General features: G+C 39.6%; 1 protein-coding gene across 6 annotated transcripts in view; it reads right to left on the bottom strand.

Moving 5' to 3' along the window:
• Positions 1-3,261: 3,261 nt before the first annotated feature.
• The window catches only part of GULP1 (GULP PTB domain containing engulfment adaptor 1), a 1,104,299-nt gene continuing 1,083,673 nt past the window's right edge, over positions 3,262-23,887 (bottom strand). For 5 of the 6 annotated variants that reach the window (XM_077448663.1, XM_077448664.1, XM_077448662.1 and 2 more), the window contains one exon: positions 3,262-4,027. In XM_077448663.1, coding sequence (XP_077304789.1) covers positions 3,956-4,027 — 72 coding nt within the window. In that variant the 3' untranslated portion in view covers positions 3,262-3,955. Of the gene's footprint in view, positions 4,028-9,545; positions 9,632-23,887 lie in introns of all 6 variants that reach the window. The other variant, XM_077448666.1, reaches the window with a different exon arrangement.

Raw genomic sequence — 23,887 nt, 5'->3', positions numbered from 1 at the left:
CACAAATGACACTTTGTGCAGCGACAGTTCTAAGCACCAGAAACATGCGCCCCTTCACAGGCATACTATAGATACCCCCCAGCTACGAAATTTAAAGGAATATTACACTTTTATTGTTTCACTTTAATCATTATTAAAATCAATGCTCCTGAAAAAACGGCCGTTTTTAAAACTTTTTTTTGCATTGATCCATGTCCCCTGGGGCAGGACCCAGGTCCCCAAACACTTTTTAGGACAGTAACCTGCATATTACCCTTTAAAATGAGCACTTTAGATTTCTCCCATAGACTTGTACAGGGTGTTCCGGCTTTTCGAATTTGCTGCGAACAGCCCAAATTGTTCACTGTTCGCTGAACAGGCGAACAGGCAATGTTCGAGTAGAACATGAGTTCGACTCGAACTCGAAGCTCATCCCTACTCAGTAACAAAGTAAAGCTTAATCAAAGAGTAGCATATGAGTTTTTATGGCAAATAAAGGCACCTGGTTTTGATTCTAAAAATGTAAAAATGTTGTGTGGACTCACTTTTTTGATTTCAGGGCTCAGGTATTTTTGAAAAACATAGAAGCCAATCAAAACACAGAGCATTCTCCCTAGGAACTGCATTGATAGATTCACTATGCTCCTACTTCATACATTATGTGGGTCTCTCCTTACTTTATCTCTCCTACTTGATGCTTGCCCCCTACTGTGCAGATGCCATCTGTGAACTTTTGGCACCTCTACCTCTCTTTTTTGCTTCTTAATGATTCCAATGCTATCTAAGATTTTTTTTTTTAGAACAGTCGTCAAGGGGTCAGGTATGGAGAAGCAAATTTCTGCTCCTCTCCTAAAATGTCTAGCTCCACCCAAAAGAGGAAGCTCTGCCTGTTTCCTCCCCCCTCCCTTAGTCAAGATGGCGGCACCAGCACCCAATAGCGTTTGAAGAATCGGCTTAGGTGAGGACACCGCTGGGTGCTTGAAGAGGTAAGTGCCCTAATATTAAAAGTCAGCAGCTACAGTATTTGTAACTTCCGACTTTTATTTTTTTGGGGGAGCCTAGAGGTTCTCTTTAAGGATACACAGTGTGGAAAAGGGCATAATACGTTTTTCCTGGGGAAAAGATCAACTGCCTAATGGTTTCTACTCTTTAGCCCACCACTGGCTTTTTAGCAAATCTTATAAAACTATAGGCTCTCCTTAAAATATAAGGCTTCTGGGTGTGAAATAGCTGAATTACCCAGAACCACAAAAATGAGTCAGGGGAGGCAATATTTAATTAGATTGTATCTCAAAATCCTCCAGTGTGCAATTACTTCAAGGTCTCATATACTGCCCTCTGGGTATATTTAACACCCATGGTTTATGATGACAGCTGTTGAATGGGATGTATGAATTCCTGTCTGTCCCTTTAAAGTAAGTTGTGGTATATAGTTCCTGGCTGGTAATACTTATTTCCAAATCCAAAAAAATGATTTTTTTCTTTACTTATTTCCCATGTAAGGATAATACTCTGATCATTCATGTTCAAGACAAATGATAAAAGTGTTCTTAGATCTTCAATGCTACAATTCCTAAACATAATTAGGTCATCAATAAAGCATCTATATAATATCAATTCAGGGTCAGGGTTACACAACAGTCCTTCCTCTTCCCACTTTGCCATATACAGTTTGGCTACATTGGGTACAAATTCAGATGATAATATTCCTGCAGGCGGGGAGCACCTGTGGTGACACACATCCTGGATCCTTTTTGAGCACAGAGGAGTGGATTAATTTTGAGCAATTATTATGAAGCACTTACATTGTGAGGACTTTATGGACTAATTTCTTTGAATAATCAATAAGTGCACTGCATGTTTAGTATTGGTTTCACATATGAAGGGATATTTGTAGTATCATCAGAATACTTATATATTTTCACTATATATGCACTTTAGTGTGTTTAGTTTTAAGAAATGTACAGATACACTGGATTGTGATTAGTGTCAGCAATTTTTTTAGGCTTTCCATTATCATGTTATAGGAGTAGCACTTAGGATTTCTTTTTGATTTATGTTGGCCACTAAGTCTAGGGAAGTTGACTAGAAAAATTCTAAATAGATCTTTTCCCTCTTCTGCCAGCAACATGAAAACAGCAGTACAGGCAGATTAGCAGATTAGCAGCAGCAGCAGCAGCAGCGAGCACTGTAAAATTAACACTTTTGCATGGTTCAGTGCAGAGATTGAGATGTTAGATGAAAGCTATAGAACTGGAAAGGATGCCGATGGGTTATCTAAACTGCCGCATAGTCCCAGCATTACCAATAAACAAATGACCAACCATTAACACCTCCTGAATTAAAAAATTTGAAATTGTACAGAATGCATCATATATGACCTACTACTGTTGTTGTGCTTACCGCTACATTCTGCACACTCCAATTTAAAGAAAAAGGATTTAATTACTTGCCTGCTGGTGGTAGCAAAGCACTGGTAATCCAGCGTAAAGACAAGATTATTTTTTTCCAAACATCCATGTGTATGCCTACTGAAAAATGTAACAAGTCACCAAAACAAAACAAAACCAAAAAAATAAAAAAAATCACACGATACCATGAGCTCTGTTAGGGGGAACACACGGCACATTAAATCTCCATAACTCCACTTCAGCAGAGATTACATGATCACTTCATAGGTGTCCAAACATGTGACCAGTATAAAAAGGTACCTTGAGGAACATTTTCTCCAGGAAAAGTATTTCAACACTTCTATTACTCTTCAGTTAACTATCCAAGCATGGATCTGTAAAGACTAAATTCGTGTTTAGCAATATGTTATATGTTACCTGTGATCTCCTGACATCTGGATCCCCCATTGTGATAGCGTGCAGGGGATCCTCTCCCCATACCCATTGTCACAATTTAAAAGATTACACCTACATATAATGTATATTGTTTCCTTGTAAGCACACTTTTCTTGTATGGGAACGTGATGGGTACTGGGACATTTTTTTTCATATTAATGCTGTGAATGCATTGGGTAAAAAAGTTTACCCTTTACTACTGCTGTAATAATATATATTATGTAGTCTTTGCCTTTTGTGGCACATAATAGACTACATCGTGACAATACAATGTGAATAAATGATTTGATCTCTGCGCTGATAGGCCCGACTCTCTAGCTCAGACTTGTTGTTAAGTTTCCCTATTCTTTGGTACACATTGTGAAAAAAGGTTCACCATTACCGCACACTGTAAATTCCATTATTCCTGCCCACAGAAAGGAGACAAAAGGACTAATAAATGTTCCAGTATATGTTTTGAATAGAAATAAAAGAAAATATAGATACATTGGGTTTAAAAGGAGATGGTAGGTGAATGCACACAATTTTTGTGTTGTGCATGCACACAAATGTGAGTTTACACAATTTTACACAATTTGGTATTGTATTCAAACCAAAACCATTTTATTATTCCATTACCTACAAACTATGTACCCCTCTACTGCCAGTGGAAGATTTACCAGTTGAGATAGAAATATTTTCCAGTATAAAAATATTAATTATTACACAGACAATGATTTAAATACATAAAAGTAACAAAAAAAAAACAAAAACCATCATTCGTAAAAACTCATCCGTGTACATCTGAATAAGCTCTGCTTAAAACTGTAAAAATATTTACAAATTGTTGTTAGAGTTTTGCCAATGCCAAATACTGAATGGACATTTGTGACATCAGTTTTTGAAATGTGTACAAACTAACTATAAACAGGCATTATGTCAGTATACAAGGATTTAAATTCTTTTTTCTGCATAGGAAAAAGGTTGATGGTTCCATTTATGATGCACCACCAACTTTATTAAAGTTTTAAATGCAGTCTGTTCACGTATCTTGCAGAACTTTTTCCGAGGCGAGACAAAAAATATTCTCATATTTTGGCACATATGTGAAGAGAAAGGGGCCAGGCCTGTGGCTCCTTGTATCCATAGATTCAACTTCTGTTATCCATAGGATCAAGGCCAAACACAGTTCCTTCTACTGTCAGTCCCATTTTGAACCCCTCCTGAAACACAAAAAATAAACCAGTGTCAGCTGAGTGGTAACTTGATATAGACATTAGAAGCCACTTGATTTTACCATTACCTGTCATTTAATGACCATAGAGATTAGATCTACCACTCAACATGCAGGGTGCCACAATAGGCTGTAGAACTACTGTCTTAAATGTCCCCATAGTGTTGCATTCCATGAGCATGTCCTGTCTTTACCAGAGAGAAACTGAGTGTTCTGACTAGATGGTGATCATGTAACAAAGCAATATTATGAAAACTGTAGGTATCTATGTATCTGTCTCATTCCGCTCATTCTTTGACCAAAAGAAGTTACACAGATCTGCTAAGATGTTGATTGCTCCAAACAGCAAAGTCCATTTTTTTCCCATTAAAGGCTAAGTATACTTTACCCATTCTCTACCATATTTTCTTTGCAAATACATTTCTGACAAATAATAATTAAATGTGTCAATTTACTTTCCACCCTCTTTTACTATAAGGACAATAAAGGAGGAGTCTGAAGAAGCAGGTCACACATTTCAGTTAAATGTAATTGCTAAGTTCAAGTGAAGGCCCATAACATGATTGTGGAGCAATTACTTTTGTTCCTGTGGTATTACATTCACCTGGAAATTTATATACAAGTGTGTATTTGTTGAGATCAATTAAACACTCCAGAAATCAGGCAAAGAATTGCATAAAAGCAAAAATGTGTCCATAGAAAAGGAAAACATAAATAAATAGTAAAACAGTCCCAGTGATGATTCCAGCGAGCTGTTCCTATATCCATCCACCACACCTCTGTGTATGTGATCCCACTCCCTTCAGACACTGCACTCACCAATAGATAATGCCTTACACTTTCGTGTTTGGCTGACACACTTTAAGCCACATACACCTGGCTAAATATGCTCTCCGACCTTCACCGTATATGCAAGGGAATTCTCCACATGTAAAATAATGAAAGGTGCTCCAATAGTGTAATCCAGTAAATGTGTCACAGCAGCAAAATCTTTCCACAACAAAACAATTCCATGCAGTATTCTACCGTTTTATGTTGGTCATGGATCCCATGATTAAGTCCTTGTGACGAAACATGTCGGGGATCTGGCTACACGGCAATCAGTAAACGCGTGGCGTATGACTTTACACCAGGAGGAGAGGCTCAGGGCTGGAGAGGTGGTGAGAATAATTTAAACACTGCAAACCTTGGGTCCGCCGTGACTGCCATACAATGGTAGAATACTGCATGGAATTGCTTTGCTGTGGAAAGATTTTGCTGCTGTGATACGTTTTGCTGTGCTAAATCTTGACTGGATTAATGTGAGTGTAATGGTGGAAGAGTTTTAAGTGTGAATTAAAGTGTTTTTACTGGAAAACACTAATGGAGCACCTTTCCTTATTTTACATGTGGAGAATTCCCTCGCATATACAGTGGAGGTCGGAGAGCATATTTAGCCCGGTGTATGTGGCTTAAAGTGTGTCAGCCAAACACGAAAGTGTAAGGCATTATCTATTGGTGAGTGCGGTGTGTGAAGGGAGCGGGATCACATACATGGAGGTGTGGAATATAGGAACAGCTCACTGAAATCATCACTGGGACTGTTTTACTTTTTATTTTTGTTTTCCTTTTCTATGGACACATTTTTTCTTTTTTTCACTGAACAGATAGCGGTTTCTGAATAAGAAGTTTGTTTCACCTGGCACAAGGGTGAAGTGAAGGATATAATGCATATTATGTTTGTGTTTATATTTATGTATTCATTTTTATTACATGTTGATACAATGTACACTTCTAAATGGTAAGGGTACACTTTTGATTGGTTCTATTTAGTGCCACTATTTTTTTCACAATTTTTTGGTTTAAATAGAGATTTAAATACTAATCCACAGATTTATCACATTAAGTGGCAGCTGTACACACCAGAGTTAGGTTGTCCTAGAGTGCAGTGGTGGGAATTCAAGTGGGGGTGCAGTTTATCTTGAATACCATATATTGTTAACAAAGAATTGCATTAGTTTAGACTTTTATTTAAATATAAACATGACTTCTAAAAGTATGCTGAAAATTTAAGATTGAAGAGATTTGCTTATATTTCCATTTTCTTAGTTTTACCCCAAATAATACACATACATTAAAATATAAATTTTGAATATTTGCTGGTGAAAAAAACCCTTATCTGCCCTACATATATTTTTTGTTAAATCACATAGCAGCTGAAAAAATGTTTTAGCATTTAAAACTAAATACTGCCAAATGGAACAAATTGCTCTTGTAACAAACATATGAACTAGCCACAAATAAGATAGAGAATAAAATGAATAACATTACTTAGTATAAGCATGTAGCACTATAAATTTGCTATTGTAACAAATGTTATTTTAAACCAATATTAAAGTTTTGTAAGCCCCACCAGTATTTCCTTTTTTATATCCTGCTAAAAAGGCAAGTAAACCTAAAATATGTACTCCTTTAAAAGAAAGATTTTTAACATTTGTAAAATACAAGCAAAAGTTTCTCATAACATGGAGTTTTAAAAAAGTAAGTGCAACAATTATCGCACATGCTGTACATGAACCTACTTATGGCTCATAAAATCAGGTGGGTATTTTGAGAGATAGCTCTGATCCCTGGCTTCATAAAAATGTGTTTTGGATCCTTTAGGACTTGAATGAAGCAGAAAATAAATGTGAGGAGGATTTAGATCACACAATATATTAAAGTCATGTGACCGATCTCTCCACCAATCACAGAATTTTCAGTGCAGCATTATTCAGAGAACATTTTGGGTAACCAAATCTTCATTCCACAGCCTGCATTTTATGATTGGGAAGTAAAGCACAGGCACAGTGTGGAATAAACAATACAGCATCCAGAACAGAGCTGGCACTAGTATCTGGTGAGCTATTTGGGGGCCTTAAAGTTACATCCAGAGTGTTGTGGACATTTTATTAAGATATATTTAATATGCATTGTTACAGTGTCTCCCAGTGTTAGTTCTCCTGCAGCCCGCTCTAAAGAGCAGACTGGGGCAGACTGATGCCAGTTGAGACCCATTTGGTAGTGGAAAGCTTCTTGAGGATGCACAGAAGTTGTCGGCCAGCGAAGGGCCCCTGTGCAATGCACAGACATTTGTCTGGGAGGATGTGTTCACTCTGCAAAGACATTATTGGTTATGGTGGATGTGCGCTCGTGTTTCTTGCGTGCCTGATCAACACTTGGGGAGGCTATGGTGTGTCTGCAGATAATCTCCCATCCTCAGGAATGGTAGTATAATCTGGGTATGCATTGTTCTCTGAACAATGCAGAATAAGGTTTCACGCCAACGGTAAAAACTGGAGTCTTTGGGTACGTTATGGTCAGACAGCACCCATGATTTCAAGGCCAACCATGTGGCTTTTTTGTCTTAGACCCCTTTCACACTGAGGTGCTTTACAGGCACTACAGCGCTAAAAAATAGCGCCTGCAGAGCTCCTGTAAAGAGCCTCTCCTCTCACTCCAGCGTGAAAGCCCGAGGGCTATCACAATGGAGCGGTTTGCTGGCAGGACGGTAAAAAAAGTCGCGCAGGCAGCATCTTTGGAGCAGTGAAGAAGCGCTGTATACACCAGTCCTGCCCGTTGAACTGAATGGGCACCGATGCTGAACTGCCAGCAAAACGCCACGGCAGCGGCGCTTTGCGGGTCGTTTTACCCTTTTTAAAGCCGCCTCACTAGCGGCTGATTGTGAAAACAGTGCCACTTTACAGGCATACTATAGACACCCCCCCCCCCCCCAGGCATGCTATTAAAAGGAATAATTCATTTTTATTGTTTCACTTTAAGCATTATAAACGCTGCTCCTAAAAAACGAACAGCTAATTTGCATCATCTTAAGAACCTTTCACATAGGGCGGATTCTGTTCTAATCAGCTGGAGATCAGCTCACAGATCCTCTGCTGAGCGGACATGGACAGAGCCTACTCTGCTCTATGGGATGCCAGGAATAATTAGACTCTGCCTTCTGTTTACACCTGACTACCCTCCAATCTGATCTGACTAAATGGAAGACGACGGATCCCCTTCTGTTTATTTTTTTTGCGGACTTGATCAGACCTGGAGCTAGGTGGGTGTAAGCAGACACATGTCCATTTACACCTACCTGTCCATAAGAATACATAGACCTTCTGATCAGATCCACCTAAAAAACAGATCAGATCACCCATGTAATAGGGACCCACTTATAATACATTCATTTGTACAATGTCTTAACCACTGGAACTCTGGAAGATTTTACCCCCTTCATGACCCTTTTTGCTATTTAGCACTGCATTACTTTAACTGGTATTTGCACAACCATGTAATGCTGTATCCAAACAAAATTTATATAATTGTTTTCACACAAATAGAGATTTCTTTTGGTGTCTTTTGATCACTAGGTTTTTTATTTTTTGTGATATATTAATAAAAAAAGACCAATAATTTTGAAAAAACACAATATTTTTTTACTTTCTGCTACAAAACCTATCCAATAAAAAATGTTAAAAAAAACTAGGAGCAGGCAAATCCTAATTGTGAATCTTTTTTATATAATATATGGTGGAAGTAGTTTCATTGCTTTTTTAAATACACCTCTTTTTGCATGTATGTATATTATACTGTATAATCTTCTTTGTTTACAAAATCGACTCTGAAATCCCCAACACATGTTGGTGCTGTTTGCAGGTCCCTGGCACCATGATTCATATCTGGGGCACTTGCCTCCCTTTTTGGGACAATATATTGCAATTGTTTGCTCATCTGGTGGGTGATGCATGCCCTAACCAGCCCCGGCTTACTGTAATTTCTCTGATGCCAGGCTCCTACAAATAGATAAAAAAAAGTCTCCTTACACATTTCCTAACTGCGGCTCGATCTGTTATTGCCAGATGCTGGCGCCAATCTAACCCATCAACCTTAGCCACCTGGACATGTGAAATAAATCACATTGAACATATGGAAAATATGATAATGTGGGATGAAGACAAATCTGATTCTCAAAGTATCATGTAGACTGTCTGGAATCACTTCCAGTACTCATCTACTTTGAACACAGTTATTACTACTACGGTTTAGCCTTCTGAGTAATTCCGGGATTCCCCCAACAGTTTTTGTTGCCCTTCTGTTGTGTTATGTAGGTACCATTGGCCCTCTCATCCCTCTCCCCTCACCTCCACTTACCCATTTTATTTATTTGTGTTTTGTTTTTTTATTTTTACAAATCTCTCTTTTCCTATTCTATCTATCCTCTTTTTCTGTTTCTGGACTTATTATTTTTATCACTCTATTGCTTTTCTGGTTTTCAGAGGTGCTCGGTTTCACACATGGTCATCTGTCAATGTCCTACCTGCAATATATTGCTATAGGATCTGTTTTTTCCCCTACTTTTATGATCTGTGTTTTGGTCATTATACATTCTTGATCGAACTATGTAACAATGGTTGTTTTCCTATTTTATGCAAATATGGGTTGTTTATTTCTGATAGTTGTCATACTTATATAGTATACTTTACCTATAAGTGTGGGTTTGGATATGTCAGTGTTCCTTGGATATGTTTGCATTTTCTTGACTTTCTCTGACATTTGTTTTTGTGTCTACCTGTAAACCCAATACATGAGATTAAACATAATCTACTTTGTGTTGTGTGCATTATATTTCATCAAAAGGACTTACATTGGGTCTGTTATATTTATGTTCCAATTTCAATAAAGGCATTAATTGTCTGCAGATAATTGAAACAAAAATAGCTGTAGCTGAACAGACCTGCCAACAAACAGAACTGGAGTTTGAGCAATCGTGTTTGGAGCAACCCTGGAGTCAGCTGTGTGAAACGGAGATTTATAGGCAAAGCTTTGAAGCAATCATGCATCTGGATCTCAACTACTGGAAATCCTAAACAGAGAGCTTAAAAACGTGAAACACTGCCAACCTTATTTGACAAGAAGTGTCATTAAAAGGGTAATTTCCAGAATAGTTTCCTCTGGCAAAAAATTTGCACATACTCAGGATCTACTCACCTCTGTGCTAAAAGTTGCAAAACATAGAAGACGACACAACTAAAGTTTTGCCTCCCTTCTTTTCCTCTACAGACTATTTTGAAAAATAACTGTACATTACCATGTTTAATTAAGATCTCTTTCCACAAATAATCTTAAAACAGCAGACATGGAGTTGATTTAATAAAGGCAAATAGACTGTTTACTTTGTAATGGAAGTTTCACATTGCAAGGGAATTTTCTCCTGGGTTAGTGAATGAGGTGAAAATGAAATTAGCAAAAAATGGCCAATCATGCACAGAAAATAAAACTGTATTTTTGCTTGCACATAATTGGTTGATGGAAGTCAGAGTTTCACTTCATACATTAGGCTAAGGGAAAATTCCCCTTGCAAAGTGAACACCTTGTAATTAAACCCATGCCTGTGAAAGCTTGCTTTCAACATCCTTCAGTTTCTGTAATGGGCCAACTCAAAAGTAAGATAAACTATACGTAATTGGAAGCAGACCTGTCAGTAATTTTACAAGACTACAAAATAAATTTGTGGTGGCACAAACATTGGAGTTAAAGATAGCACAAGGCACTTTAATACAGCTGTATGGGCTTGTCATATTGATTATCAACAATATTTGGGACTGAGCACTTTATTATGTTCTATTATGCTTTGTTTGTGAACTGAGTATTTGTTTCATCATTCACACTATCATCATTTAAAATTAAGTACGATTATGGGTTTTGTTTTAATATGCATATTGGCACCACAGTACACTATATACAGTGGTGTGAAAAAGTGTTTGCCCCCTTCCTCATTTCCTGTTCCTTTGCATGTTTGTCACACTTAAGTGTTTCGGAACATCAAACCAATTTAAACAATAGTCAAGGACAACACAAGTAAACACAAAATGCAATTTGTAAATGAAGGTGCTTATTATTAAAGGTGAAAAAAAATCCAAACCATCATGGCCCTGTGTGAAAAAGTGATTGCCCCCTAAACCTAATAACTGGTTGGGCCACCCTTAGCAGCAACAACTGCAACCAAGCGTTTGCGATAACGTGCAATGAGGCTTTTACAGCGTCCTGGAGGAATTTTGGCCCACTCATCTTTGCAGAATTGTCCTAATTCAGTTACATTAGAGGGTTTTCGAGCATGAACGGCCTTTTTAAGGTCATACCACAACATCTCAATAGGATTCAGGTCAGGACTTTGGCTAGGCCACTCCAAAGTCTTCATTTTGTTTTTCTTTAGCCATTCGGTGGTGGACTTGCTGGTGTGTTTAGGATCATTGTCCTGCTGCAGAACCCAAGTTCGTTTCAGCTTGAGTACACGAACAGATGGTCGGACATTCTCCTTCAGGATCTCTTGGTAGACAGCAGAATTCATAGTTCCTTTTATCACGGCAAGTCTTCCAGGTCCTGAAGCAGCAAAACAGCCCCAGACCATCACACTACCACCACCATATTTTACTGTTGGTATAATGTTCTTTTTATGAAATGCAGTGTTCCTTCTACGCCAGATATACTTGGACACACACCTTCCAAAGAGTTCCACTTTTGTCTCATCGGTCCACAGAATGTTGTCCCAAAAGTCTTGGGGATCATCAAGATGTGTTGTGGAGAAATTGAGACGAGCTTTGATGTTCTTTTTGCTCAGCAGTGGTTTTCTCCTTGGAACTCTGCCATGCAGGCCATTTTTGCCCAGTCTTTTCCTGATGGTGGAGGCATGAACGCTGACCTTAACTGAGGCAAGTGAGGCCTGCCGTTCCTTGGACATTGTTGTGGGGTCTTTTGTGACCTCTTGGATGAGTCGTCGCTGCGCTCTTGGGGTAATTTTGGGCGGCCGGCCACTCCTGGGAAGGTTCACCACTGTTCCATGTCTTCGCCATTTGTGGATAATGGCTCTCACTGTGGTTCGCTGGATTCCCAAAGCTTTGGAAATGGCTTTATAACCCTTTCCAGACTGATAGATCTCAATTACTTTCTTTCTCAATTGTTCCTGAATTTCTTTGGGTCTCGGCATGATGTGTAGCTTTTAAGGATCTTCTGGTGGACCTTACTGTGTCAAGCAGCTCCTATTTAAGTGATGCCTTGATTGTGAACAGGTGTGGCAATAATCAGGCCTGGGTGTGGCTATAGAAATTGAACTCAGGTGTGGACAACCACAGTTATAGTATGTTTTAACAAGGGGGGCAATCACTTTTTCACACAGGGCCATGATGGTTTGGATTTTTTTTCACCTTTAATAATAAACACCTTCATTTACAAATTGCATTTTGTGTTTACTTGTGTTGTCCTTGACTATTGTTTAAATTGGTTTGATGTTCCGAAACACTTAAGTGTGACAAACATGCAAAGGAACAGGAAATGAGGAAGGGGGCAAACACTTTTTCACACCACTGTATAACAATTCTCACTATTTTAGGATTTCTTTTTACTTTTATTTTGTTGATTTGCAATTGCAAGCGCTGTTTACACACATTTCTGTGGGTCACTTGAGTATTACATAGCCTAACTGGTTTGGAACAGCAGCTGCAACTAATTGCACTGGTCGTACGAGTTTGTTTTATATATTATATATATATATATATATATATATATATATATATATATATATATATATATATATTATAAAACACACTCATACCACCAGTGCAATTGTTGTGTCCTTGTCACTTCCTTCATCTGCTTCCAATAATCTTCCTACCTAGCTGTGTTCTGTAAACTACCAATTTGCCTTGCCCCCATGTAATGAAGATAAAGAGATACTGAAATGTTTGTAGCCCATACTGTATCAGGAGAGCATTCTAAGGTAACAATCATGGCCTCTCCATAGACACGGTGGAGGAGAGACCTAGCCATTCAGGGATGGTAAGTTGTTATTTGATGGATCACCAGGTGAAAATAAAGCAAAATAAGTTTGAAAAAAATAAAATGAATGCAACCACTGCACCATAAATTAATAAGATGCGATATATAAAATTTTAGTTTTTGTATTTAGATACACTTTACGGTTAAATATGATTCCCCAGTACTTATTTGTGCCCTCCCATCCCCTAAAATGTATCTATGATCTTTCACTGCCACCTGTTTCAGATATAAAATCACGAAAGTCTGTCACCATGATTTCCACAGAAAGTCCAAAAGAAAATTGCCAAACATTACAGTCAGAGATGACAAAGAATAATGAATGTGCCCACTTCAAGGCCTATTGTCACTGATCCAATTATTCATGATAACTACAGCCAGTGGATATCATAAGTATGTTAAGCATGTGTTAAGTAAAATTAAATTATGTGTTTTGGGTTGCCTACAGAGGAAAATAAATCATGTGGCTTGGCCTACAGTTAACATTCCTGTGCTGTGGAGGCCGTACTTAGTAACAAAAGGCCAAAGAACTGTACATTTTTAAAGAAAAATCCCTGCGGAGCAGTGCTGTACACACATATATAGTATTCCAGTTAAGCTTGTCAAATGGGGGAAGTTGAGGTTGAAATAACATAAACATGTATTTAACCATATGATATTTAAGTTAAAGCTGAATTTCAGACAGACAGAAACATTATTCAATGCAGTTACTATTCATAAAATCATAAAATATTTTTTTAAATGAAACAAATGTAAGAATCTGTGAGAGCGTCTTGCAATCCCTTGTACAGACTATGAAAAGGACTGTCGGCACTCAAAGCCAATCAGGCTATGCTTTATGCACCTGTGCCAAGGAACAGGCTGAGAGAAGAGAGAGAAGACCCTATTGGTGTTGTTGCTGTCTAGTCATAGGCTGGGGCCAAGGAAGTGTCCAACCTGTATTAATTAATTTGCTGTTATGGAAACATATATCACTGTTCCAAAGTCATTTAGTAATTCAGTGCTATTTAAAATGGAACTCCAGAAATCAAAGCAATTTTAAAAATATGCTGGTTTAAAAGAGATTAAGTCCAGGGATGTGTAAGCCACCTTGTGGATTTATCTCTATTATTCATGATTTACATTTTTTACAGCTATTGCTACACTCCAAGCGATCTGATGGGAAAGATGAGCTCTCCTGCACAGCAAATGATTTGCCTGCCCTCCCCTCTGCTGTTCATTTACTTTGTAGTTGAGGACAACTGTTTAGTTGAAACGCGTCGGTTGGACCCCCTTACAGACATCGCTACTTTCTGACTATGTTATTACGATTGAACCAAATGTGAGTGTAATTTTATTATTATTTTTTAATAAATTGGATGTTAAAACGGTATCACGCTATGCTAGTTTTCTACTTCCATGGTCTTTGATACCTGAGCCCTCTATTTTCGTGGGATGAGCACTATAGGAGGATCGATACAGATGATTTCATGACCTGAAGACTTGCGGGAGATTACACACTAGATGTATGATTATCTGGTTTGCTAACCTACAGGCCCATATGACTCGAGAGGTGCAAGCCTTCCTCTGAGTCCACGTCATTTGGTAAGCCTCCTCTCCCCTTCTTTATCACGGTGGTGGTGGTATTATTCTACACATCAGAAGTTGAATTTCACCTTTTTTTACGTCCCCTCAGGTTTGGAATTGTGATTGATATTACACATTTCAAGGACTGTTAGACGTTCACTTGATGGACTGTATATGTTAAATTAATATTATTTACTTTAACCTTTTGTGTGCATGAGGTTCATGCACTCTTCCACCTGGGAGTAAGATCTCTGGATATATAACGGAATTTACACATATTTTCTTTTTTTGAAGTGTATGTATTTTTTTTTCTTTGCTTCAATTAGTGCCTTACTGGTTCATGTGGTTTGTTGCCACCTAAGCGCCACACTTTTTTGTTTTAATTTTTGCATGTTACTGTGTAGTCTTCAGTAGTGTTGGCAGCTGGGTAGAACACATCTTTTCACAGCTCAGTATTTTTTTACACCTTTATTACTTTGTATATTGTAAATTGGTTCACATAATACAAAGCCTTCTGTGATCGGATAAGAAGAGAGGAGGGGCAGGCAGAATGGCTGCAAATTACTCTGCAACTGGAGTTTAATTTTTGATAAGAACCACCATAAGACTCTCCTTTTAATGGAATGCAGACACCTACTAGAACATTGTAATTGCACTAATTGGTTATAATGAAGGCAGAGCAGATCCTCCTATCTCTTTAGAAATCAGTTTGTAAAAGGCGTGGGTGAAGCAATAATTTTAGAAAAGAGTATGAAATACAATTTATCTACAAACTAGATATACATTATATAAATATAGTGACAGTGCGAGGCCCTGCCACTGTGTAAACAGTTGTAAAAAGCGTAAAGTAAGAATGCAGAGTTAGAGAGTCTGGAGTAATGTTTATAAGTGGAGAAAGCTGTGAATGCGGAGTTCAAGACTCTGGAGTAATGCTTGTGAGTGGAGAAAGCTGTCTTTACAGCTTTCTCTGGATTCCTGGATTGGGTCCCATAGTTTGGACATTTCAAAGTGCTTTGGGGGGGAAGAAATCTCCAGCCTGGTGTCCAGAACTTGTTTAAGAAAAGCAAGGTGTGCGTTCAAATGCACAGAGCCCTTATAATGAAGGCTTGGACATAGCTCAGGGCTCCACCCAGGAGGCTCTGCTCTCATGTGCAATTCACATGCTGTTCAGCGCAGTGTGATTTGACTCCATTCATTTCACGCAAATGTGCTGTGTTTGTGACCTGCGTTTGGAGTGTCATATGACGTCCTCCCAGGATATGGCTGTGCTCCAGTGCAATCTGTCACCTGCTGTGTACCCCAGATCACTGCCGTGGCCAATCACAGCAGATCACATGACAGTTGTACACAATGAAAGGCTTTGTTACATGCCTTTCATTGTGTACTATTGTAATGTACTCTGAAATTGCGGCCTTTAGCAAACAAAATGACGGCTACAACTGGCAATAGTGTGTGATGTTGTCATGTACAAGCTGCGACCTACATGTTTTGCCTGAAACTAGGCCGTCAGGGAATGGGTTAGAATGGTCCAAGACAGATTTTTTGTTCACTAAACCATCAGCCTGCTACTGCCTTTGTCTGAGGTGGCTCAGTTTATCATTGAGTGTGATTGTACCATGTTACTATTTTATCTTTTTTGTTAAATAAAAGGATTACGTTTTTAACATACTTTCACCATGGGTGTATATTTTTTTTCTTTGGTGTTTATCTTCACAGGCAGAGGTGTGATGCTTGTCCGTGCACTGGGAGCCATTGGGAGAATATATAACCAAAACCTGTTTGACCTGTGGCAGTTGGTGCTATACATTTTTTGGTGGGTGCAAACACACCCCTCCAGGCAGAGACAGACACATATGTACACTCTGCTACAAGCATTATGGCCCAGGACTACAAGACTCAAATTAATTCAAGCAGAATTATATATTATATTATATTATATTATATTATATAAGGTCACTTTTAATCTGGAATTTGGGCTATCGTTTCTAAATTACGCTTTCCTATAATATCTCAGAACATCTAATACAAACTCATGTATAATGTAAGAAATGCAAATTCAATTTGGCTCAATGGTTGTCTGCCAGATCTATTATCTGTTTACATTTGATCATTAACCACCCCTACCCCCAACATGTTATTCTTATCTGACTATGCTGCAGTAAATTCAGATCCTTGCTAATCTCCATTTCTGAAAACATTAAATCTATAACTACATGTATGCATATAATATGTCAATCCTAGTGTGCATTTATATAGTGAGTGGCATAGTCTGTGCATAGGTATGTGGTATAGACAAGTAGGTATAGTGTCCACCTTCAGTTCAATTGCAATTACGTGTATAATTTACGTTACTGTAAGGGTATTGGTACCTAGATTACGAAGCCAGACTGTTTGATTAAGGCTAGAGCCAGCCTTTTCATATTATTACTACAACCCCTTCCTGATGTACAGTACCTGCTACAATACTTTCTTCATTACAAGTGAAGCTCACACTATGCATTTGAATAAGGATAAAGGTTATTCAAAGGATGAATGTAAACATCATCGGCTCCGCACTTACCACAGTCACAGCTCCCTTGACACAGCTCCCCTCCACAGCTTCCGTGTTACACCAGGTTTGGGAATATTGATTCGCTATTGGCTAAAATCACAATCATGTACTTGTACAAAAACTATGGACATAATAGAAACCTATTAGTCCAGCGCCCCACATAGTGCAGTGGGGGGCGCCCCTTACGGACTGGCTGCCACTGCGTTTAACCATTTATAACATTATGGTCCATCTCATCTGGTAAGATGCCATTGCTTCAGGGGTTTTATGGTGGAATTCCTTTCAGGTTTGGTTGTATGCACCATGTGGCTTTTTATTTATTATAACAATTCAAGAGGTAATTGTATCTGCACATTTATGCTTGATCAAGGACGCAAGTGAGAAGATTTAATCACATATGGACTGTTATGGATTTACATTTGATTTAATATTGTTTGTCATTGCTTTAGAGTTCCACAATTTGTATTACAATTGTACAGTGGCTGCTTTGCACATAATTACTAGTTGTGTGTAGTCTAGCATAGATATTTTTTTGTTTTTTTATCAATGAATCTTTAACATTAAAAGCAAACTCCCTCATCCATCAATTTCTCAATGCTTTATTTTGCTGAAAAATCACTTTAAAAAACAATCCCTAGTATTTCTAGCTGTGGCCATCTTGAATAAGGGCAGATGATTCATGTAGCATTTACTGTACTTCTTTGAATGCATCTGCCCTTAGCTCAGGAAACCAGTGTAAAAAAATGTTAAAACAAGTACATATGATATACTTTCCTATCTATTTACTAATGCTAGCAGCATAAGGATCAGAAAAATTCTAAGTTGATTAAGAGGGTGAAATTCCACTTTGAGGAAGTTTGACAACTCTGGGAAAATATTTGCAGTGTGATGATTCCCATTTCTGAGACAGCACATACGAAAAACATGATTGTACTGAATAAATATATTTCTTGGCATGTTTCTCATGATGCATGATAAAAGGCACAGAAACCCTATCTATGTTATATTAATGAAATGCTGGAAATCTGTTACATTTCTGCAAAGGCAGAAAGAGCTACTAAAAAGTACTCATCACCATTTCTATGAATATTCTTTAAAATCTGGCCATATTAGTAACATAGAACATAGTGAACAGTTCTAATTAGATTCATTTAACAACTCACATTATATAAAAACAGCCTGTGATATATCAGCTTCATCCATTCCATCAACTGTAATCAGAAGGCCTGAATGCAACTGAAGGCTCCAGGCAGCTCATGCAACTCCTACAGTATGTAGCACACACTGCTGATCTCGTTCTAAAATGTTAATCTTCTGCCTGTCACTGGTCTCAGCACATTCTGAACAATGATTCAGGTAGAGAAGTTAACCACGTGAGGACCATAAGGATTTACCCCCTTAATGACCAGGCCATTTTTTGCGATACAGCACTGCGTTACTTTAACTGACAATTGCACAGGCGTGCAATGCTGTACCCAAATAAAATTGATGTCTATTGATGGATATATTTATGGCATTATTATTATTATTATTTTTACTACTAATGGTGGTGATCAGCGATTGGGACTGCGACATTGAGGCAGACAGATCGGTCACTTTTGACACTTTTTTGGGACGAATGACATTATTACATTGATCAGAGCTAAAAATGGGGGTTAACACAAGAGGGCGATAAAAGGGTTAAGTGTGTCCTAAGGAGGTGTTTCTAACTGTGGGGGGAGTGGAATAACTGGGAGTACAGAGAGGTCGCTGTTCCTGATCACTAGGAACAGATGATCTCTCTGTATTCTCCTGTCAGAAGGGGATCTGCTTTGTTTACAAAGGCAGATCCCTGTTCTGCCTCTCTGAGGAGCAATCGTAGGTGGCCGGCGAACATCGCAGCTGCCGGACCCACGCATTGGATCCCCCATACTGCAGCCTCTGGACATGCCCGCAGTGTCTCCTGCATGAAATGACATATGGCAATAGGGCCAACCCTGCTACAGTATATATGTGGTGGGCGGTCCATAAGTGGTTAAAGAAAAGTAATTACTCCTGACCTGTAGGAGAGTGTTGGAGCCTTTGCATAGAAATAATAACTGGGCAACTAGTGTTTTCAAAAGCAGAGCTGAAAATAGCAGTGTATTTTCACAGAATTAAACAGACTTTTAGCCCTTGTACACACGGTCGGAGAATCCGTCGGAATGTGTCCTATCGGACCGTGTCTTTGGATAATCCGACTGTGTGTGGTAATCCGACGGTATGATTCCGTCGGAATATCCGTCTGACCCAATTTTCCAACATGTTGGAATAATTTCCCGACCAACTGGGCCGATCGGACATACTCCGATCATGTGTAGAGAATTTTGATCGGACCAAGTGCCACGCATGCTCAGATCAAATTCCTACATCAAAGCTATTGGCTACTAGCCTGAATGTAGTCCCATCGTAACGAAATTACGTCATCACGTTATGAAAGATCGGATTTTTCGCCAACTTTGTCCGACTGTGTATGCAACAGTTTCGGACAAGATCCGACGGACAAAATACGACGGATTTGGTTGTGGAAATCTCCGACCGTGTGTACAGGGGCTTAGTCCAGTCTAAACAACTGAATATTCTGCTATTTGAACTTAAGAACAAAACATCCTACAAACTGTGAGGTAGATTTACTAAAGGCAAATATATTGTGCACTGCAAGTGCATTTGCTCTAGATCTGATGGGAAGCTCTAAAATGAGGGGAAGCTCTGCTGATTTTTTAAACATCCAATCATGTACAAGCAAAAATGCTGTTTTTTTTTTATTTTCCTTGCATGTGACTAAGTATTCTTTTCAAAATGAAGCTTTACTTCATTTATTAAGCTCTTAGCGAAAGTGCACTTTCAGTGCATAGTATATTTTCCTTTAGTAAATCAACCCTATAGTATTGTACTGTTACATTGTTAGAAGTAAGACATATTTCATCGAGTTGTCTACAGATGTGTCTGTTCTTATTAAAAATGTATTTATCTCAATGTATATACTTACATTAAAGAAATACAGTATAAAAGGCTTTGCTGTGTTATTCTTATTTTGAACAATTTATTTACCATGATTCCTCTTTAGAATGAGACTAGGTTCCGTGCATGTTGTACTTAAGAAGTAATTTCATTGTTGCCTCATATATGTAAACTCACTATAATGTATGCATACCTCCCAACAGTCCCAGATTGGGCGGGACATTCCTACATCTGCACCTTTGTCCCGAGGTCCCACTGTGAAGAAGTTATGTCCCGCATCATTGTTTTCAGCCATGGTTAGATGTGTGCTCACAGCTCAGCGCTTTCACTTTAAAACACAGAAGCCTGGCTTCTGTGTTAGAAAGTGCAAGTAAGAATTCTCCCGGATCCTGCAACAGCCTGCCTGCTCTGATTAGTGGACAAGTGCGGGAAGAGTGTAGCATGTTCAATGGCAGGAGAAGGGAAGGAAGCACGTGGTGAGCTGTAGCAGCGTGATACCCTTTCTCCTACCTGGTCGGGGAAGTTCTGGAGCTGACAATAAGCCAGAAAGGTAACCATAGGTATTATGGTGATGGTTTGGGAATGGTGGGGGGGCTAAAGATTAGGGCAGAGGAGAGGAGTTGAGGGGCGGAGGGGAGGTTGCTGAGGTTATTGCTGTGTATGTACAGTGTATATTTGATCTCTACAGCATCAGTGTATGTACAGTGTATATATGATCTCTGTCCTATCAGTGTATGTACAGTTTATATGTGATCTCTGTGCTACAACCCTGCACCCTGCACCCTGTATATAGCTCATCCCAGAACCCTGCACCCTGTATATAGCTCATTCCAGAACCCTGCACCCTATATATAGCTCATCCCAGAAGCCTGCACCCTGTACATAGCTCATCCCAGAAGCCTGCACCCTGTACATAGCTCATCCCAGAACCCTGCACCCTGTATATAGCTCATCCCAGAACCCTGCACCCTATACGTAGCTCATCCCAAAACCTCTGCATTCTGTATGCAGCTCATCCCAAAACCTTGCACTTTGCATGCAGCGCATCCCAAAACCCGCACTATGTACGCAGCTCATCCCAAAACCCGCACTCTGTACGCAGCTCACCCCAGGACCCTGCAATCTGTACGCAGCTCATGCCAGAATCCTGCACTCTGTATGTAGCTCATGCTAGAACCCGGCACTCTGTACGTAGCTCATCCCAGAACCCTGCACTCTGTACGTAATGCTCTCCAAATCCCTGCACCCTTTTATCATTTTATTTCAATGAGCCAGAAAGGTAACCATTGGTACAATGGTGAAGCTTTGAGGAGGGTGGGGGGCTAAAGATTAGGGCAGGAGAGGAGCATTGTAAGGGTTCGGGTTCTGAGGTTATTGTGTGTTTGTACAGTGTATATATGATCTCTACACTATCAGTGTATGTACACTATATGATCTCTGTCCCAGAACCCTGCATATAGCTCATCCCAGAACCCTACACCACGTACATAGCTCATCCCAGAGCCCTTCACCTTGTATGTAGCTCATCCCAGAACCCTGCACCCTGTATGTAGCTCATCCCAGAACCCTGCACCCTGTAGGAAGCTCATCCCAGAACCCTGCACTCTGTAGGAAGCTCATCCCAGAACCCTGCACTTTGTACGTAGCTCATCCCAGAACCCTGCACTCTGTATGCAGCTCACTCCAGAACCCTGCACTCTTTACGTAATGCACTCCAAAACCCTGTACGCTTTTATCCTTTTATTTAAATGAATGTACTGGGGTTTGTATGTATCCATGAGACTCTTGCTTTTGGAACCTTGGTAAAAGCATATTTTATAGGTACAAGGAAGCTCAAATTTAGTTTAATGATGCCCCTTAAGCACCTCCCATTGCCAACAGTTTGACCACACCCTCATTTGCTGTGGCATGCTATGCAAGGTTACTTCCTTCCTCAAGCATTCTGAAGTTCAAAGGTTGGGAGGTATCTATATGCTCAGAATGTTGTAAAACTCAAAAAAAAAATATTCTTAAAAAAAAAAGACTAATCTCATCAAGAAATTTATTTGAAGTGAGTAGCACTTGTATTTGCAGAGTTGCTACAGGCGTTTGCATTAGTAATCCAAGGCACAATCCAAGTGAAGGTTTGTCTTGCATTACTGTTAGCTGTAGCTAAAGGCTTCCCTCAATGCTTACAGAATACTTTATTAATCCCAAAGGGAAATTGGGAAATTGTTGCGACACAAACACACTTAACAAAGACAACACAAGATCACAACAATGAACAGAACAAGATACAAAGACAACAGAATTACCAATAACAGCCATTAGCACCAAATACAACAAATTAAAACTGCACTACAAATTAAACCTTCCATGCAATTAAAATACAACATAGAATAAATAACACAGATTAAATTAACAAAAAATCTAACTACTAACTGCAAATACACCACTTTCTCTAACATTACCCCAAATAAAAATTAACATAATACCAACATACTAAAAAACAACATACCATCCTGATCATAAATCAGAATAAAATCTTCACCTCCAGCCCTCACAGAGAAGAATTATATAACTTGATGGCCACAGGTAAAAATGATTTCCTGTGTTGCTCTGTGGTGCATCGTGGTTGTAACAATCTGTCACTGATGTTACTCTTCAGACTGACCAGCATATTGTGAAGTGAGTGGGAGGAGTTGTCCAAGATTGAACATACCTTGAACAACATTCTCCTTTCCAGCACTGTTGTTAAAGACTCCAATTCCAATCCAACAACATCACTGGCCTTGCGGTTTACTGTGTCTGTTGGGGTCGGACACCCTAAGTCTGCTTCCCCAGCATGCCATTGCATACAGGAGAACGCTGGCCACCACAGATTCATAAAAGAGCTTCAGCATTGTCTGGCAGATGTTAAAGGACTTCCGTCTCCTCAAAAAGTAGAGGCGGCTTTAGCCCCTCCTATAGAACACCTCAGTGTTCTTGCTCCAGTCCCCAGATACTTGTGATGCTGCGTACACACGATCAGACTATCCGGCCGGACTTTCCAGCAGAGGTCCGCTGGACTTTTCGAACGAGTGGACTTGCCCACACACAAATGGACTTTTCCAGTAGACTAGGTGCAGGTCCGTCGGAAATTCCAAATGAACAGATTTACCCGCACATGGACTAAAGTCTGTTCATTTTGAATGTGACTTCAGGTATGATGGGACTAGCGAAGGAAGTCAATGTCGCTGCTTCCATTGGCGAGATTGACACTTTGCGAGCCTCGTCGCCTGGTATGGGATTTAAGGGTAACCCCTATGCCAAAAAATGGAGTGGGGGTCCCCCCAAAGTCCATACCAGACCCTTATCCGAGCATGCAGCCTGGCCAGTCGGGAAAGGGGGTGGGGGTAAGCGAACGCCCCCCCCAACCATACCAGGCTGCATGCCCCAGCATCACCCGGGAATGTGACACATACGGGCGGGGGTCACCATGTGACATCATCTGGTGACCCTGCCCCTTATGCCTATATAAGTCGCCGCACAACGCATCCCTGGCGTTACAGCTGGAGACAGCGTTGTTTCAACATCAGAAGAAGAGAATAAGAGAAGGAGGAAGCAGAAGAAGGAAGAAGAAGAAGAAGAAGAAGTGGCGGCGGCGAATGAGAAGACCGAGCCAACGCTATTAAAAGAGCTGGAAGAAGATAGCGGAGGAGCCTGGCAGAAGAACCAAAGAGCACGGAGAAGTCGGAAGAAGACCCCCGAAGTCGGAAGAAGACCCCTGGACGGCGACAACAAGGAAGGAGAAAACCGGGCTCCTCCGCTAGCAAAAGAGTAGTTCTCCACCTAGCATTGTGTTTCATTTATTGTTTAATTATTAATTTATGAAGATGAATGGGGCTTGCTTTGAGTTGCCAATCCCAGGGGAGCATTAAC

Source organism: Lithobates pipiens, unplaced genomic scaffold, assembly GCF_037356315.1.
Source record: "Lithobates pipiens isolate NorthernLeopardFrog02 unplaced genomic scaffold, aLitPip1_a1.2 Scaffold_22, whole genome shotgun sequence".
Taxonomy (NCBI): Eukaryota; Metazoa; Chordata; class Amphibia; order Anura; family Ranidae; genus Lithobates; species Lithobates pipiens.
The sequence above is the reverse complement of the archived record's forward strand: the minus strand, read 5'-3'. Positions and strand labels throughout refer to the sequence as shown.